Source organism: Oxyura jamaicensis, chromosome 4 (assembly GCF_011077185.1).
Source record: "Oxyura jamaicensis isolate SHBP4307 breed ruddy duck chromosome 4, BPBGC_Ojam_1.0, whole genome shotgun sequence".
NCBI classification, from domain to species: Eukaryota; Metazoa; Chordata; class Aves; order Anseriformes; family Anatidae; genus Oxyura; species Oxyura jamaicensis.
Genome location: NC_048896.1, coordinates 45,024,845 through 45,044,401, shown reverse-complemented (window position 1 = coordinate 45,044,401; position 19,557 = coordinate 45,024,845). Strand labels below are relative to the sequence as shown.

The 19,557-nt window shown below is 48.9% G+C and overlaps 1 protein-coding gene across 4 annotated transcripts in view; it reads right to left on the bottom strand.

Moving 5' to 3' along the window:
- LEF1 (lymphoid enhancer binding factor 1) overlaps positions 1-19,557 on the bottom strand; it is a 62,687-nt gene that overhangs the window by 28,998 nt on the left and 14,132 nt on the right. For all 4 annotated transcript variants that reach the window (XM_035325474.1, XM_035325476.1, XM_035325473.1 and 1 more), the window contains exon 4: positions 488-620. In XM_035325474.1, the coding sequence (XP_035181365.1) occupies positions 488-620 (133 nt within the window). The remainder of the gene's footprint in view (positions 1-487; positions 621-19,557) is intronic.

The window sequence follows — 19,557 nt, the reverse complement described above, 5'->3', positions numbered from 1 at the left end:
CATTTGCAAAGCCTTAACTTGTGCAGGCTCTAGACTGTCCCCCGGTATTTTAGGGACTACACTTCAGTTATGCCAGCTACTGTATGGAGGAATTCAGACAGAATTCAGAATATGAGAATTCAGTTTTGATTAAAAGGGAAAAACAGCAGTACTTTGATAACCACAGCACTGAAGTGCTCTTCCCTGGTTTTCAGGAAAGTGAGGGATGATTGCTGTTTCTGTGTCTGTGCATTGCAAGCCTCAGGCACAACAGGGGGCGGTGAGGGCTGGCTGCTGCTTATTGAGATCTTAAAAGGCTCTGATGAGTAAAACAAGCCAGAATTATCACATTAGGAAGAGCACAAAGATTTAAAAAGCCAAGTTAAATACCAGCATCATGGCAGAACAGCTGTCTCTGGAACCAGGCATACACGGCCAGAGCTCTCCCCCCAAAATATGAAAAGCAAAACCATCAGCAGCAGCATGGGGGGCACTGGGACGGGCTCACCTTGCTTGGAGCTGACATCGGAGGGGATGTGAGATGGGTGTGACCCCGGGGAAAAGTGCTCATCGCTGTAGGTGATAAGAGGGGTGAGGGGGTGAACCGCATGAGAAGGCTGTACCACTGGCACCTTGTTGGACTGCAAGAGAAGGGAAAAAAATAGCATTAGTGAAACGTAGCTTCTGCACTTAAAAATTTAATAATAATAAAAACACAATAAGAAAATATGTTTTTTTTTTATATTCATATTACTGAAGGCAAAAGGTTTAAAGTGAAGATTTGCCACATCTCCGGCTCACACAGCAACATCAGCTTTATCAACTTTGTTCCTCCTCTCCATCATGCCCGCTTTTCTGCAGGACCGCAGCGCAGCAAAGATGAGTGCCCGACAAAGCTGGAGGGTACATCAGGCTTTTCCCCTTGCAATTTTATAAACTCAGGTTGAAATCTCTCAGTCTGTGCAGCATCTATCTACAAAGTCACCCTTAAGAGCCTGATTTCACATTGGCAGGGGCATTTTTGGAGCGGCCAGCTGAGAAGGAGACGCGGAGATGGCTGGGAGTTTTGCCATGTTACCCCAGGGAGGAATCAAAGTGCTGAAAACACACAACAGGGTCCCGAAAGGGGTGCTGTCAAGCAATGTTCCCACAAACCACGCTCTTGAATGAAGGCTGCAAGGCAATGGGACTCATCCATGCCAACGCAACACTTCCATGCTAACACTGCTTGAAACAAATGTCACTTTTCCCATGGCGGGAAGAACCGCAGTGACCAAACCACCATGTAAGAGACTCTCCGAGTTTCTGCCCCGCCACCCTGCACCCTGCCCTGAGGCAAAAACAACTGGCAGATTTTTAATAAAATAAAAAAGGAGAAAAAAAAGCAATAGGCCTTCAGACAAAAATGCTGATAAATCTCAGCAAGAACAGCCTGCCAAACACCAGGATTTAAGAGAAGAAAAAAATCATTTAGGAACCCAATGAAATTAATTTTAAGTCTCACTATTCAAGTCTTGGCACAAATAGATATTACAACAATACTTCAAGTACAAATCAAGGATTTCTCTGGACTTCTAGAACCAGGAGGGCTATTAAATGGACAACTCAATTTATTGTTAAGGCTGGTGGGAGCAGAGGAAAAAGGAGCAAATGGGAACCAGTGCAGCATTTTCTGCTTTCCTTGTTTTCAGAGCACCACCTTAAGGAACTTGCATTAGCAGGCACTATCTTCTTAATGTCTGACCTATCCCTCCAGTCATATAGCTCAGAATCTGGTGCCATGAATTTTTGCTAAATTATGCTATCCTTGCTCTCCTCTTAATTTTACGGTTTTCAACACAGATTTGCTTTCCTGTGGGAAAGAGATAAGAACCTGAGGATTTTAATTTAAGCTTTGGCCTTGTCTTATATTTTGCAAGATGGAGAGAGAAAGCAGCACTAGTAGGTGTGTTAAAGCCAACAAGCATTAGGTCCATTTTTGTGACCAAATAATAAAAGCAATATGAATTCTCAAGAATACGTATGAGTTGAGTTGTAAAGGCGATAGCACAGGCTGCTATTCATCTTCCCAATCTGTATATATTCAACAAAAACAGATGCCAACAAATTTCAGATGATTTACAAATCAGGCCTCAGTCTTTAGCTACAAGACGCGTGGGCCAACCCACCAATCAGCAATTACTTTAGCAACAATAAACTGTACATTATGAATAAAGATCAAGGAATAGATGTATTTAGGTCACACACGCAGCTGCTAATCAGCATTAATTTCTCAAAATTTAGTAATTAACATTTTGTATTATACTGGATGTAATTGTCATGCACGCCCGTGGTATCAGGGCTGCTTGCTTTTAGAAATCATCCATTTGTACTTTCAGTCAGCCAATCCATGTACCCCCTTGCTCCTCAGCATCCTGCAGATTCGATTCTATTTTCTAATTCTCGGCACCTTATCCCCTAAGCCTATGGCAGTGGTTTTCAACGGGTGAAGGAACTGTGAGAAGTGAGGAGAAAAGCAAACTGCTTGTCAGTGGGCTTAGAATTAACATATAAACAGAGTGTATCTCCATTAACAGCATTTGGAGGTCTTCTGCAGAGCCAGAACTGGCAAAATAAATTAATAATGACAATAATAATAATTAAAATAGTAATGAAACTGATGATGATGATGACAATAATAATAATAATAATAATAGAGGTGCTCTGGCCTGTCTGACAGTGCTTTGGGCACCCCTAACCACCACCAGACAGGGTCTTGGTGGTCAGGCTGAGAACCATGTTCCCTGGTGGTCCCACCATGACAATCACCGTGTGTTAATGGGCAGAAAACACAGGGTGACACATGCAGAACAAGGCTGTGTGAGAAAGGCCTGCTGGCATATTTTTAATATGGGACTCCCTTGGTTCTGCTATCACACCTGCTCCACAAGTCAGCCCAAGCGGGTGATCTGTTTGCTGATGTCCACGCTTGGTCTCCTTTTTTTTTTCCCCAGGGCTTTACCACACCAGAGGCTTTCCAGGGCTGAGCTATATGGCCAAACTCCTATGCTGAGCTCAAGCAAGAGATGATGCTAATTAGTTTTCTCTTACTGCAGTCCATTAAGTTGTATTTTCTTTATCAGTGTGCTTCCTCCTCCTCCCATAAGCATGCTGCCCATGCAACATGGGCTGTGTGCATTTGTTTTCCCAAATTCTCCCCAAATTTGTCTCTGAACACGGTGCTTTAGCTGCAGGAAACCTCAAGCAGTTTGCAAAGGCCCAAAGCACGGGCTGCTGACCTTGACCACACTGAGCTCCCCCCAAAGGGAACTTGGTCCCTCAGTCCCCGTCACATTGACAAGATATACATTTTATATAGGCATGATGCACTGAGCATCCTTTTTCCTCAAAACAATGTTAAAATCTCCTGCAAATCCCTATCAGACCCTATGACTTCAATGAGAAAGGCATATTACATGATTACTCATCGTCCTACCTGAGGATCTTAAACTATTGCACTACAGAAATTACACTGTATCACCCACCAAAATGTAGTGTTTTGGTGCAAGTGGGACCCTTCCAACTTGGGATGTTTTATGATTTATGATTCCAAGTTGGGTACCAACTAATGTACCCAAGCAGCTGGACTCACATGGATCCTCTCCACTTTAAATGAGCGCTGCCCTCTCTCTCATCTGCAGAGGACACTTTGAGACAGTTTAAATTAATCCCTGGTGAGCTGATGGTGAAACGCTGCATTTTGGAGTCAGTCTGAATCCAGGCGGTTTTCTCTCTTTTTTTTGAAGTGCTTCTGAAGGAACATGAGACTACCAGAAAAAAAAAATAAAAACCCCACCTCCCCAGACAGCTAGCTAAAAGCTTCGGCCTGTACCTGTAAGGTATCCTATATGCAACAAGTGTGCAAAAATTGTAAAAATACCAAGCCAGCTACAGCAAAAATGCCTGTGGGTCAGCACTGGGCAGGCAGGCCGGAGCTGGGGGGCTGGGGGTGCATTTTTTCCAGAGAAAGACATTAAAGGGGCATTGAGCAGGGAGGTGGCGTTGTGAGCAGCAGGCTGCAACATGGGCTGGCTGCAGGGCCTGGCCTGAGGCCTGCCACAGCTCCCCACTGCCAGGTCACACAAATGAAGAGGTACTTCATCCTCCAGCCAGATCCTGGAGCCAAAAGCCAAAAGCAACACCCAAAACAGTGCTCTGATTTTTTTTTTTTCCCCTCCTTTAGACATTTATTTGCTTCTAGAAGAACAAGAAATGCTGCAGCCTCCTTACTTGTCTCCTGTCAACTTCTCTCCTGTTAATAAGTTGTACCTTGGGTACAAGCACTAGCAGATAGTCTTCTCAATTAAAACAAAAACAAACAAATTTACAAAACAAACCAACAAACACCTTAGGGAAAAATAAAAACAAACCTGTGTGGCCAAATGCAAGCGTTCCCTTTTGCTCCTGAGAGGAAGGGTCATTCTGAAAAGCATGGCTTCAAGTTTTTGACAGCAAATGTTAAACTGAGAGGGAAAAACACAACAGCAGACAGCTCCTCCAAACATACACCACCAAAAAAACCCAACCCCGTCCATTACTGCTGTGGATCTACCTCAAAAAAAAAAAAAAAAAAAAAAAAAAAAGGATAAAAACCAATGACTTGTTGGAGGACTTCAGGATACCACGGCCTGCAAAGGTAAGGGAAATCTGTCCCTTTTTTAGCCTGTTTAACTTCTAGTTTCTAGGGCCCTGAAATCATTCTTAGGCAGAAGGATTTCGCAAACTGAGGAGACTGAAGTTTCAGTTGCCATCTCAAAATAGCGATAGCATTTTAATGGCTAAACCAACTCTGCATTTATGCCTTTGATGACCAGCTGTTGCAATAGAAATGCAAGAGCTAGAAGAGCATAGTTTTGGAGCAATGTGAAAACAAGGCCTGTGTATGAAGACCCGCTGTCATGGGCAAGCTTTAGCACAGGGGGCTGGAGGTGGAAGCAGAGGAGGTAACAGTAAGGTGTCTTGGCCAGAACTAGTTACCAGTAGATGAAACAGGTAATCAACACTAGCAATAATTGCAGTTACAATTTTCTATCTTCCTGGGAGCCGTCATACAATCCCTTTCCATCGGCAGATCTGCAGAGGTGCAGCAACCTTATTTATAGCAAATAGTTTTATGTATAAAGCCAACCTCCTTACAAGCTCTTGACAGCAGAGATCACTTTATGTTTAACTTTCAAAATCTTCTCCAACTGCTAGACAGTGCAGCTGAGAAAATGACATAGCACGTATGGACGTGGTGGATTTGAAGCCTTCCTTTTGATCTCACCTTGAAAGCTTGCCCACAGGGACCACCCCACTTACCTCCTCAAAAACAGGGGTGCAGCAATATTTTGAATTATAAAAGACAAATGAAAGAGTCCCATTCTTTATACACTGCTTCCCAGCATGGCAGCACAGGGTCGTTTATGTTGCTGACCCTTCCTGTTTGGAAACGCCAGGGGTGACACCCGTGGGACTTGCCACAGTAAGATGGCAAAGTCAAGCCCTGCGTCCCTTCTGACATCACACTTAGCAGCTTTGCAACTGGTAACACTTATTCAGAACAAAACTATCCTTGAAACTGCATGCTTCAGGGAGTAAACCAGTCGCTAGCAAAGGTCAGAAGAAAACTGCACCCGGTGCCCCTTTTCAACAAGTCCTGTGTTTCCCTGTGTGGCCAGATAATTAAGCTGGATTCAGTGCTGGGAGCTGGAAAGGGGAAAACAAGAAAATTACTTTAAGTCATTGCACACTTCCCCCCTCCCTGGGTCACCATGCAACAGTGGACGTGGAGCTGCAGCAGCCCAGGAGACCCCCTGGAGTTGTGAAGGTGCCATAAGCGGGCAGAGAATGCGCCCATGAGATCCTTGCCAGAGCCTGCTATGGTTATGTGGGAGCAGAAGTTTGTGCCCATTTTTTGAGCCACCCAGACCTCCTTCCCTTTTAGGCACCATGGCAGCAAGCAGCCATTGCTGCAATGCACAGGAGAAGCAGTTTCTCAGGTGCTCAGCCTCTTCTCCGAGAGCTCCAGCCGTGCACCAACAATGCCAGGCTTCTTTTTGGATCAGATCTTGCACCACTTATTCCACAGGGTATCAAGCCTGGCAACACAGACAGCATACAGGGGTGCCAGAAGAGGAAGGGCAAACTGCTCTGCTTGAAGTCTGAAGTGTCAGTGCACAATAAAAACCCAAGTGCAGCAGCCAGGGGAGCACTGCAAAGAGTGAATGGGAATTGATAAAGCCCGGGATAAGCATCTATCTATACAGATTACAATATGTACCTGGATTCAGGTTAATTGTGATGTTAGTGAGAAAACACTGTACTAATGGTGGGTCTACCTTCTTGTTCTTTTTGCAACTTTTTTTCTTTCGTTCCTTCAGTCAAAAGTTGTAATAAACATTTGAGTTCCCTCAAGACAGCTTTAAAAACATGGGTGTTGAATCTACGACAGAAACACGCTTTATTTCAAGTGTTCATTAAGCACCACCATTAAGTAAGTGATTAAAGCACACCCAGTATTAAAATAGCTTGATTAGAAATCCCCTGCTATCTGAGTTTTCTTCTCTCTCGTGACTCCTTAATTTGTTTGTTCTCGCCTTCTTGGGAAGGCTGTTGGGAGACCCAAGATGCTGCGGCACCGAGCGGGGAGCCGGGCAGCTCTTTCAAGGCTGCTATCAGGGACAGGATAAGCCCGCTGCTATTTACGTGCTGCCAGAGCACATGTGTGAAGATTATGTTTAATGTTGCACAGCCCATTAATTTTAGAAATACACACTAAGGACTGGTAGGGCATGAAATCACCTGCAAAGCCATACAATTGCATGGAAGGCTTTTTCTGTTAAAATATTTCGCAATGTTTTATTTTTTTCTTCCAACACAGCAACGGGTCGTCCCTATGGTCATCAGTTCCCAGTAAATGCTCCACATTTTAACAGCTGATGCTCATTTTAAGCTCCAGTTCCTACGTGACGGTCCTTTAACTTCATCCATCCTGAATGGTTCATCCAGCACGGGAAATACTCAGCTCTGTGCGGTTAAGCAAAGGCTCTTGCCCACGCAGCCTGCCATTCCCTTACCATGCACCAGCCAAACAGGCGTTTTCCCCCCATTGTTTCCCACATGCCTGCAGCCCTTTCTGTTCTCTGTTGGCCAAGGGAAACACAAGCACCATGGTTTTCACAAGCCCGAACTGATGCCACGCACTTGCACAAGGGGATGTGCTTTGGCCCAATACTCAGCCCTGGGAGTTTCCAAACCAAGCCTGGAAACTGTTGGGGGCAAACGAGAGGCCATCGGGTGGATAAATACAGAAATGTGGTACAGGAGCAAGCAGCCTGAGGGCACCCCCTGAAGGCCGGTGCTCCTGCGTGTTCCTGGTGCTCCTGCGTGTTCCTGTTTGGGCCAACAACATGCGTCACAGGATGAGGCGACTCTTCCTCGTCGGCCTCCTCATGTCCCACAGGATGCAGGCTGAGGATCCTGGGGCGAACCCAGAAAGTCCCATCCCATGCAGCAGTGATGCCTTTCAGTATGATGAAAGCACTTAAAATAGGACCACTCCCAAGTATGTATCTACGTGGTGTCTGTACCACAGCCTACTCAATGTCACGTGCCATAACAGAGGCCAACTGAGACCAAGAAGGCTGAAAACTGTCAGCTCCTCTTTGAGCAGGGATTTTTTGAGGTGAACTGAATGGAGATGTTCTTGGTTCAGGGAATGCACATGTTTTTGGTTCAGATGTTCAAGTTCTGCATACATGCACAGGAAGCACATCTTAGCTCTGTCCCATGAAGGCAAGGACAAGGACTCCGGTCCAAAATGCTCCCATGGGGAAACCTTTGCCTGGCACCAACGTCATGGGAAGGGCCATCCATGCACTGTCCAGTAGCCAGAAGTTTTGAGCCATGGAGTTAAGAGCCTGGGGGGCTAGCAGCACATGGTGGGATTAACACAGAGGTCACCCAGCATACGGCAGGGCGTAGAACAAGCACATAGGGGTCACTTCCTCGAAATCCAAGGCTCCCAGGCACTGCTGACCCGGCATACCCACTGGAAAAAGTTTTAGAGTAACTTCTCTGAGTCCAGCTAAACCGTATTAACAGATTTATCCAATAACATGCAAATTCAGTTTTAATGAAAAGTCTTAAGTCACAGCTCTAAGTGATTTGGACTTTTCTGTTAATGGCATCTGCTAATGACCAAAGATTTAATGCATCGAGTCTTAGCATACATCAGTGCAAACAATATAACCATTTAGTGGAGGTAAAAAGTCATCTCATTAGACATCCATCACTGGATGTGGGCAAGATGGTCCAAAGGCTTAAAATAAAATATTCATTTTATAAACTAAGAAAAAAAAAAATCCCTAAAAATGTACAAATGATTAGGCCAAAAGTAGCAGTCTGCTAAAGCTTCACTGGGATTGAACATGCAAGCTGCAACATATATCTGGAGGTAAAACGCATTTGCAAGTACTTAATTTCTGCAGCACTGTTCCACAGAAGGCAAAACCAATTTTAATAGGAATTAAAGCAATAGGGCCCTCCAGAAACAGGATGTCTCTTAGGTTATTTGAGCCATCAGTAGAAGGTCATAACAGGAATTATTTCTCTGCCACATTGTGCGAGATGACGTCAGTACAAACAGAAGTGATGAAAAGCTGCTAGCTTAATGTTATGGATCAGTCCCACGAGGGTTTATAACGGTTGTGAGACACAAAATTACACCCCAAAATTACACTTACAGTAGCTAAAAGTACAACTATCACAGTACGCAGCTCAGCATGAGCAGAGAGTGAACCACGAGCTCAAAGAAGCAGGGCTTCAAGCACTTTTTCTGGCCCACACCGTGGCTGCCAATATCCCCAGCTGCCCAATCTCACTGTCTCAGAAGATGTAAAAAAGGGGCCAGGGTCTCCCAGCACAGGCTGCTAGCGAGAGGTGGCTCAGGTCAGGGAGCTGTCAAAATTAAAACTCAAACTCGTGCACCTCATATGGACCAGGTACGGATGCTCACCATCAGGTACCAGACCCAGAGCATCAAGAGGAGCCAACAAGGGAGTCCTTGGAGGATGCTCTTGCATTGGCTTTGGTGCTAGGTCAGTCTCTGAGAGCTGCCCTGTGCCGGCCAAAACTCAGCCTCATCATGCAGGGGTTCCTTGGGACACAAGATGTGACTTTCCCACCAGTGGTGGCACCAGATCTGCTCTGGCTTTGTTCCAGCTTCTGCACTCGCCCCAGGAAGGTGCCAGAGGGCTTAAATAAAATGCTGTCGGTATGCATAACGCATGTGATGCCCTTTAAATCCTGCGTGGGATATCCTGCCTGCCGCTAGACTTTTTTTTTTTTTTTTTTTTTTTAATTCAAGAGCTGCCCTTTAAAATTTAAAATCACTCTTAAAAGGAAAAAACAATACCCAGTCCACAGCCTGAGTTTTGTGCAGCAGGCACCTCCATCCTCATAAAAAGCCTGGACTGAGCTTTATAACATGGGTAAAAGTCTAAACATCATAAAAGAGAGCCTGAATTGCCTGAGCCCCTGGTAAATCACCCCTCCAGATGGTCCTAGGGCTGCATGCAGAGCCCTGCCTGTGGCAAGGGGTCACCCTGCAATCACACCTCAACCCGACCGAACCCGAAGCCAGTTACGCGTTACTTCGTTGAAGAGGCACTTCCGAAGTTTTCCAGTGCCCCGTCATTAGGGACGGTTTGATTTTCCAGGCAATTAACGCTCCCCTGCACAATTATCTCCTCCCCATAGCACGGCAGAGGTGGACAATTTCTGATCACAGCCACATTCCTCCTCAGCATTTCTCGTCGCACTAAAGGCCACGCTTGCCTCTGGGGAGAAACGCAGCCACAGGAGGCTCTGCAAAGCACTCCTCAGCAGCTCACCGGACAAAAACTTAGCTGGTGGCAGAAGAGCTCAGTGAAGGATTTAGCAAGAGAAACCCTCCTCCATACCTTCCCCTTACCTCCACCGGTGCCATAAAGCTCCCGGAGGCCACAACCTGCTGCCAGGGCGAAGTGACCATCACCCCAGCAGGCTTCCCACCCCACCAGGGACTTCTGGCACCTCAGGGCTGCCAGCAGTGCAGACCAACGGGGGCAGCCTGCTCGTGCTGCACCACAGGTGTACAAACACCCATTATTTATGCCCCGGCAGAGGTAGGATTCACCCATCTCAAATGTCCCTTCCTTCCTTTCTCCCTCCCCAAGCCTCCCTGGAGGTGCAAAAAGTGCTCCTGTGGAGTAACAGGCCCCAAAAGAGTAATTAATTGCCAGTCTAACAACGCAATGAGACAACAACACTCTAAGATGCCGTGGATGGTTTTTCAGGTGCGGGAAATTTGGCAACTCACCATTTGCATCACTTTGCATCAAGCTGGGAGCTGACGCTGTAAGAAAGGCAGCTCCTTCGGCGCAGCACAGAGATGCACCCTGCTCTCAGCACTGAGCTCCCTTGCATTCGGTTAGAGGAAGGAAACGCTGCCTCCCCCATGAGATAAAAACAAAACAAAAGGTAAAGTTAAAAAAAAAAAAAAAAGAAGAACCTTCTCCTCTTCAGAAAACCCAAGGCCAGGTGTTAGGTGCTCTGGACATCAAGCTGAGGCCAGGCTGGCTAATCTGTAGGCTGGCTTGTTTAGCGAGATAAAGGATTTCGGGAGGTGCCGTGGGCTGGGGGAGCACGGGCTAAGCATGGTTCCTGCAGGAATGCCTGACCTTTCCCGGGGCTTTGATCATGCTGGCTCGCGGCGTGAGATAACGAGTCCTCTGCAGAATCCGGAGGTAATAAAAAAAGCAGCTTTGAGGCCTCGTGTTTTGGCAGTGAAATGCTTACCTGTGCTGCCAGCACGCAGCCCGGTCCCCCCTGCCCTGCTGGGGAACTGCTGGAGGAATTTGGGGGAGAGGCTTTGGCTCCCGCTCCATTTCCCCTAATTGAAGAGGGCTCCTTGTGCATCGCTCATAGGGAAGGCATGCTTGGAGAGATTCAAAAAGGAGCAGAGCCACAGAAGCACGGTCTCCAATTAGCACGCAATTAAGCTGCAGGTAGGATAATAGGAGGAGAAAGTGTGTATCTGACACAAATCAAATAGTGAAACAAAGAGCAAAAGGGTATGAAGCTTTTTTCCCCCTAGTCCTCCTCTGAATGCCTAACCTGTACCTAAAGGACTGCTTTTGCTGATTTATTTTTGTTTTTAATTATTTTGAGGGAGGGAGGTGTGTCTTTCTCTGAGCAGCCCAGGACGGGTGATTGGAACGAGCCAGCGAGGTGCTGGGTCTGTAATGCATGAAACACCTGGGCTGAGCGCGCTGGGTCTGCGGGCGCTAATTAGATCAGTCTTGAGCACTTCCCCTAATGAGCCTGCGCAAGCACAGCATCCACCCGGGCTGCTTTGGGCGGCTGACCCGGGGAGGTTCTCCTGACCCTCGGGGCCACTGCTCGTCTCCAGGGGTGGCCATGGTGCGGTCCCTGCAGCTGCTGCACGCAGGTTTCCCCAGCTGCAAGCCGGCTGCAGCCAAACCCAGCCCAACCTGGATAAGTTCCCCCTGTGGGGGGAAAAGGCAGCGTGCTCGGCAATGCCGCCTTCCTCGCGGGGGTTGGCTATGTAGATTTCAGATGCAAATTTTACTTTAGGGCAGGCTTTATGGTATTAGGAGTCTCTTTTTTAGCCTTCTGAAATTTCATATGTATACATGCTAGAGCTCTCTCATCTCTGTTAATTGGGTTTTGTGGAATTTCGAGGCCTGGGGGCCCGGGGGGAGGGCTGCTGATTAAAGCCCGCCGTGCAGAAGTGGATGCAGCGGTGTGGCATGATAGCAGGAGCCAGGCTCTGTTCCCCCAAGCTGTCTTCTTGCAGGCACCTGGCAATTTGGAGGAGCCCCTTCTTCTGTCCTGGCACCCCGCAACAAGGGGCAGGGGAGACGATGTGTGTGTGCCCGCATGTCCCCAGAAAGCAGGGCACAGAGAGCTCCCCTCCCTCCCTGCGTTTGGCCCAGCTGCATGTCCCCAGCGCTGCACATGCGAGGATCCAGCCCAGGAGCTTGCTTGCTGGAGCTAAATACAGATATTCACACACCCATGATAAATGCAGTCTAGTTTCATTTTTAACCCACAGGAGGGTGTGGAGGGAGAAGACATCAAAGCATGGACACAGGCTACCCTGGCATTCTGGGTGTGCAATTTTATCTTCCCCTCATTTCCCTCCTCTCCAAACCAGCTGCTGCAAATATCATGATGCTTGCCCTCCGGCCGGCGTGCTGGAAAACTGGCTTCCAAGGCAGTCATTAATCTCTCCCCATTACCCAGCTGGCACGGGATCTCGCTGAGACGGGAGTGCCGGCTCTCTGCCCTCCCCGCTAGCGGCTCCTGCAGCCTCCCGGGCACGGGTGGAGGCCACCAAGTGCCATAAGGACATCTCTGAGGCGAGGGCTGAAGCGGCGTGCATCTTCAGGGGAGGACGGCTGGGATCAGAGCTAAGTTTAGAGAGTGACTTGCTGCACTGCAATAGCAGCAGGGAGCAGCCCCAATGTATGCGAGCTATGCAAGCCACGGGAAGATGCACGTAAAGCTTCCGCAAGAAAATATGGCTCAGAGGTGCTGTGTTTTTATCCAGCCTTTGGGTTTCAACCCATCGGATGTGAGAGGGCTGAAAAAGCAGTGAGGTATGTGATAAATCAAGTGCAAATGCGCTGCTCTGGTAAAGCTCCACCGAAATGAAAATAAAGCAGGCTTAGAAAGTAAGGGTGCACTTTTGCAAGCCAGTTAAGGAGACAAGGTAACAAGAGGCTGTTTTGTGCCATTTCCACCCAAAATGCAGCCACCTCACTGCCTCCCACCCACACAGTGCAGGAATGGCTGAGCACCTCCACTGGAACAAAAATAACTTTTTCAGGTAATAGTTTTTTGGTGCGCTGATATGTTGATTCACGCCAAAGCTGTCATATCCTCCTGGCAGCAGTGTTCAGCTGCTACTTTTTTTCACCAGAGACCTGTACATACCTACCTAACCCTGCATTTGATCTGGCGGTAGGACCACAGGTTCCCCCAGGGAGAAGAAACACGCAGACGAGTTTTTGATCTTCCTTAAAAGTACTGCTTATCTCAGTTTTTGTTTGTTTTCTGTTTCTCGGGAGTGGGGCAGCGTCTGATGTGAATGCCACCCACCACATCTTATCTTGGCACCGAGGCACCCATTACAAACCACTGCGGGAACCAAAATAGCAGCACCTTCCTCTCCCCGCTTCGAGCAGCTACAGGGGTGTTGGAGTATCGCAGCCCCCGAGGCGCTAAGCACTGCTCTCGCACCCGGACACCCACTGGGAAACGAGGGGTCCTTCATTAAGGCCATGGAGATAACAGACAGGACGGTTCAGGAAGCCACCCCTGGTACAACCAGGTTGAGTATCCACAGCAAGAGCTCAAAACGCTGCCTAGTCCCGCGAAAAGGGACTGAAATATGGGGCACAGCACAGACCACGGGCTGCCCTCCTGGAGAGACCAGACATGGAGAAGCAGCCCCTGCCCCATCCAGCTCCCCATCGACCCACTGCTTTCCACTCAAATCGCTCTCCTCAAGCCCCGTCCCCTGCTCTGATGGTGAATCCCTGCTGTGGGTGAGACGTGGACAGGAAAGGGCAAGACCCCAGCAAGGCCGTGAGAAAACGCAACTTCCACTGCCTCCAAACGCCGCCAGTGGCTCCAGCCGCTCGCCCCTTCCTGGTTATATGCAGCCACTTTCTGGCCTGCGGGACGACGCGTGCCGGGTCGCGAGAACAGCCCTACCAAATCCTAAGGCACCAGGGGAAAGTGGTCTGAAAGGAATCAGCCTGAGGCTGAGCACCAAACCAGCCTTCGCCCACATGGACGACCTTGTCCCCCTGGCCACCCTCAGCCCCACCTTGCCAGGGTCTCTGATGGCTGTGTTCCCATGAGCTTTCAGAGGGGGGGAAATGGGAAAAACACAAACAAACAAAAAAAACCAGCTATGACCAGGCAGAGTAAGGAGCTCTTAATTAGCCAGGGAGGAGGCAGCAATCAGCTGTCACACCGCCTGTTTCGCAGCAGCCCCACGCGAGCTTTCCGTCCCCAGCACATCCTTCCTGGACAGGGAAGGACGCGAGGCCTCAGGAAGCCGAGCTGTGGTGGCTCCTCTCCTCCTGGCTCCTCCTGCAGCGCTTTGTCCCCGGAGTCCTGCAGGGCTCCCCACGAAGAGCGTGCTTAAATTGGGCGCCCAAAATAGAGCCCAGGCGGGTGCTATATTTAGTGGGAGGCAGCGCGTTGTAGGAAGGGCCGGCAGATGGGCACAGTTTCGGGACGGTCCTGCCTGACCAGAGGCTGGTGCCGGGGCAAAGATGGTTTTGTTGGGAGAAGGGGAGGGCAGGCTGCAGGGGTTGGCATCCAGTAGGAGCGAAGGCAAGAGCCCCTGGGGTGGCCAGGCAGGGCCGGGGCATCCCACCTCCGGGAGGAGCCGAGCTTCTAATTAAGACCAACCGGCTCTGGTTAATTGAGCCCAATTCACCTGTGACAGGAAGAGCCACAATCCCATCAACAATAATGGGACTGCATCAGCTTACACCAGTAATGACTTCAGATCAGCGGCATAATAAAGCTAATTTGATACTTCTCCAGGTCCAGCTGCTCGGGCTGCCGGGGGAGAGCAGAAGACACCCGCAAAGCAACGCCGCGCCGGGGGGGACGGCGGGGTGACACGAGAGCTGCTCTGGGCAGGCAGACATGCAAATCAGCAGCTGCACAACCCCATAATTGCTGCTACATCCCCTGGGGCCGGGAACACCAGGGCCTTTGGGGTGGCATGTCTACAGAGGGCTGCCTTTTGCTCCTGCATCGCCTGGGCTGTGTGTGCTGCTCCCAGGAGGACCCATCCTAGGATGTCTTCTCCAGAGAGGGACACATATCATGGGGTGTCTGAATTGTCATTTGACTCGCTGGGGTTGTCTCTGTGCAAGGCGCCTGCCAAAAGTGGCGTGCCCCAATTAGACGTTGCCCTAAGCGAGGAGCAACCATCGCGCTGCTTGCACCCTTCCAGGAGAGCGGCTCCTCCCTGCCTGGAGCTTGGCTGCTGCCCGTACGCCCTGCTCACCGCACCGGACGAGCTGACACAGGCGAAATCAATTAGCTGCTGCTGCTGCAGGGATGCTCGGCTCAGACGGATCCGAAAAGACAAAGGGAGAAGAGCCCCACACCAGGAGGAACAAGGCCTGGCCAGAGTGTTTCTCTGCAGGTTTGAAGCTGGACGGGCAGCTGGCTGGTGCTCCCCACAGTGGCTAGGCAGGGGCAGGAGGAGCAGGAAGGAGAGGCACAACCTTACAGCCCCCATACACCTCCACTCACTCCTCTGTGTCCATTCAACACATGCTTCAAACAAAACCAAGCAAAAGGCTCTGCGAGTTCAGCTGAGGCACTTTCTGCTTCAGATTCAGTTGTTTAAGCCCCGTGCTTGGCAGAAAGCCTCCTGGCTCATCCTGCTTCAAACCAAAGTATTCTGGAGCTTGCGCTTGGCACCCTTCAGGAAGGAAACAGAAGAGATCAGAAAGCACCACGTGCCCTCTGTACAGAAGTTATTTTACAGTGACCTCCTGCTCGCTGCCTTGGCAGCCCCAAGCAGGACCCGTCCTCCTCCCCTTGACCAGAGAGAAGCACGTCCCACACCCCAGATCTCCATCACCTAGTCCCAGACCTGTCTGCGCCTCTGCAAAACACAAAGTATTTATTCAGAGAGGCCGAGGGCTGCTGCTAAGGAGACGTCACCTCCAGGTGGGACTAGAGGAACCCACCGCCTTGCTGCAGCAGGGCAGCTCCAGCCCCAGCTCGACCCCACGGCCAGCAACCCTGGGGAGAGCTGTCAAAACAATCAAAAAAAATGCATCTTTAAGGTGCCGTCCGTCCAGGGATGAATGGGAATAGTTATCGCACTGCAGTTTTTTTGTGGTGGCGGTTTTTCTTTTTTCTTTGAAGGCTGAACATTTTCCTGAGTAGGGTTACCTACAGTGACTTCCAGCTCACCAAAACACGAGACCGAAGGTACCATTTTTTTCACACCGTGGGGCACATCTCCCACACTGTATCTTGTAGTAACATTGCTCATTAACCCTGTTCCTGTTCAGCTTGCAATCCCATAAACATCTTTGGGGCAGCTGATGTCTTTGTTGACAGAGAAAAGTGCGATTTATGTTTTTCTCAGAGCAGGGAAGGCAGCGGTTAAGCAGCCCGAAGTGGGAAGAATCAGCACCAGCTTAGCAGGCAGGTGCCTGAAATCTCCTCCTCAAACCTCAGCTATGAGCAACATCCAGCGTCGGTACCTTCACCCTGGTTTATGTTCATCTGCAGATCCCCAACCTTTTGCTTAGGGCCACGACACTTCCCTTTCTGCTCTGTTGTCCCAGCCATGGATGTGCTGGGCACCAGCTAAACTTCTGCACCTCCTCTACAAGCCAGGTGGCTTTGCACGCACGGAGGAGTTCAGCGGGCGTATCATGACTGCAGGGTGCAATGCTCTCTTCCTTGCAGGCTATGGGCTTAAGCGAAGTGCTTGATTGAGTCAAGACAGCTAACCGGCATCAGAAATGTCACGAATCGGCTGCCAAAAAGCATAAATCACATTGTTCCTGTATTTTTTTTTTTCTACATTAAAAACATTCCTTTGCCATCTAAATTTATAGGGAGGCAGAGGAAGGGGGGGGGGGGGGGACATGACCAGAGGGAAATGTCTTTGCTGTTTTTTTTTGTTTGTTTTGTTTTGTTTGAGATTGTGCATCTTCCACCAAATATTTGAACAGAAATCTCAGTTTGCATTTGTAACGACAAGGGATTACCCAAGCCCTTAATTCCCTGCTGCCGTCTGCAGCGCAGTTTCACACGTGTGTGAGACGCTGCCTAGCCCCGGTGTGATCCAACTGAAGGGCACCAATGAGGCATGCGGAGGGTGGGGAGAGCGGCCCTTACGGCAGACAAGGCTCCAGGCGGTCCTGGAGCAGAGTGGATCCAGCCTGAAAAGAATTGGCAACCCTAAAAGTTTTTGATAAGACAAAAATTCATTGATGTTGGCTCGCACTGGGCCCGCTTCAGCTCTGCACTTGTCCTCTGTGTTTCCTTGGCATATCTGTTCCTTTCTTCTACCTGCTTTAGCATAACTTTATTTTTCTCTTTTATCTTTAGCTAACTGCACCCAGGGACTGGAGGGATTGATTTTTTGTTTTGACTTATTGTTTGAAGATCTGTAACTCAAAGCAGCTTCTTGCGCCTCTGATGTCTAAGCCTGAGCTGTATAAAAGGTGAAGCTTGTCCTGTGTACCAAACCGAGCAGGGATACCATTTTATAATCAGTCATCTGTGTTTTATTTTGCCTTTTTGGGAGGAAAACTATTTTAAGACTTTATAGGCAATAACCCTTTAAATAAATATTCTCGAGGCTGACACTACGCACGCAGGTTCTCCTCTTTTTCAAGACAGTGCGCTATTGCTCACTGTTTGGGGCGGGGAGGCGAGGGAGAAAGCAACTTCCTAATTAAAGGAGGCCATTATATATCAGAAGATGTTTTGAGCATCACGTCACACCCCCAGCAGCCTACTACAGCCGAAACGTTACCATGCAAATCTTAAAGTGCTCGCACTCAGGGACACATTTCTGCGGGGCGAAGCAGATCCCCACCGAGAGGGGACAGGCGCATCTGCAGCGAGCTGCCGTCGCTGCCCGCATTCCTGTTTGCTCCCTTTGCCCCCCCTGGGGCCGAAGCCAGGGTTTTTCTCCTATTCCTGGGAAATTCTCACCCTGAGCGCCGGCAGGCTGTGTCCCACAAGCAGCTCGTTAGGACGTGGCGCCCGGATTTCTCATGCCGAGGTCGCGCGGCTGTCTCACAGAGAGCTCCTGGCCGTGCGGCACGCAGTGACATTGTTTACGATAGCCCATCTCCTCTGTTCCCTGAAGTTGCCCAGCTTGCTGAAATATGGTTACATATGCAAACATTATCTCCCAATTGTAACCTCATTTTCTGCTCTGCTGGACAGCGTGACCAGCATTTGTCATCCCGCCGCCCCCGCCCGCCGCCCCGCTCACACGTCCCTAATTGTCACCGAGATGCGGCGTGTCAGCGGGACGCTGGCGTCCGCTGCTCCCCATCTCCACGCAGTCACTCAGGTAACAAACCCATAATCTCGTCCTGTTTTCATGATGGTTGAATTACACATAATTGTTCCTGCACACTGATTGATTTCTGCCTGAATAGAGACCTCTGCCTTTTTTCAATGCGAGCGAGTGGCAGCCAAGTCTCTCCATCGAGGAGGAGGCAGCAGCCTTTGAAGAGATCAAAGCCAAGGCCGCGAGCAGTTGTGCGCCCTGGGAATATGGAAAGCCTTTATGCTCTCAACCCCATTTCCAACATCATGTTGGATTGCAGCTGCATTACATTCTGCCAGCATTCTTAATGCTTTTAGTATTGACTCTGACATCACCGATAGCTGTTTTAAAGTAACAAAAGCTGAGGGATGACTTATTTTCACAACTCCGTAATTGGAACATGCAAAGTTAGGGGAAGGCAGCATTTGTTTTCAATCTGAAATACAAAAGAAAGCACAGAAAATTATATAAGTTTCCCAAAATTAAAAACACGTTTTTCATATGGAAAGAACAGAGGGGGCATTTTTATAGCCTAGACCACACAAAATGAACTGATTATGCACATGCTTTTTCAAGCCTGAAAGCTCGAGTAAAAATATGATTGGGTAAGCGAGTCAAATCGGGAAAAAATATTGTGACTCACGGTGCGTTTAGTGACTTTTAGCACCTGATGCAAGGCAAAATAATACAGATGCCTTGGGTGTTGCCTCCCCTCTGCAGCTCCTTGTAGTAAACTGACAGTGGTTTGCTTATTCTAAACCAGACACAACCCGTGGCGAAGGAACATTAAATCCTCATTAGTTATCTGAAAGATAACCGGTGATCTAAAAGTATAAAGCACCGCAAAGCTTCCTCTGAGATTCCCTCTTCCACATGGACAGCCGCAGTGCTGCCCTAAAACTGGCCTTGCCACAATGCCACTTTTGGGGATGTCAGATGCTCCCACCCTCCGCCCCTCGCCTCCTCTGGCTTCACAAGTGAACACAAAGGCAAATCTCCACCAAGAAATGCGGCCCTGGGCTTTGACTAAACGTACGCCTACGCTGTCCCAATAAAATATTTCCAGGGAAGTCTTAAAAGTAAGCGATGGGAAGGAGAGGGCAGGAGGAGGTTGTAAAGTGCAGGGAGGGCAGAGCCAGGGACATGCCACAGCTCTTGTCCGGGCGCTGACCGCTCTGAGCACCGCTGATGCTTCAACAAACATTTTTATTCATTCAAAACCACTGAATAGAGGCTTTTGAGAGCAGTAATTCTGAAATATGCTCACTACCACTACAGCGTGCAGAGCGGCAAGGAGCAAAGAATGCACAAATAAAGCAAAAGCTGTAAAGAATTAAACATTATAAGCTGTAAAGAATTAGACATTATGAGCACCCATGTATTAGCAATAAAAATAATTTCCTCCTAGCTGTAGCATTTTC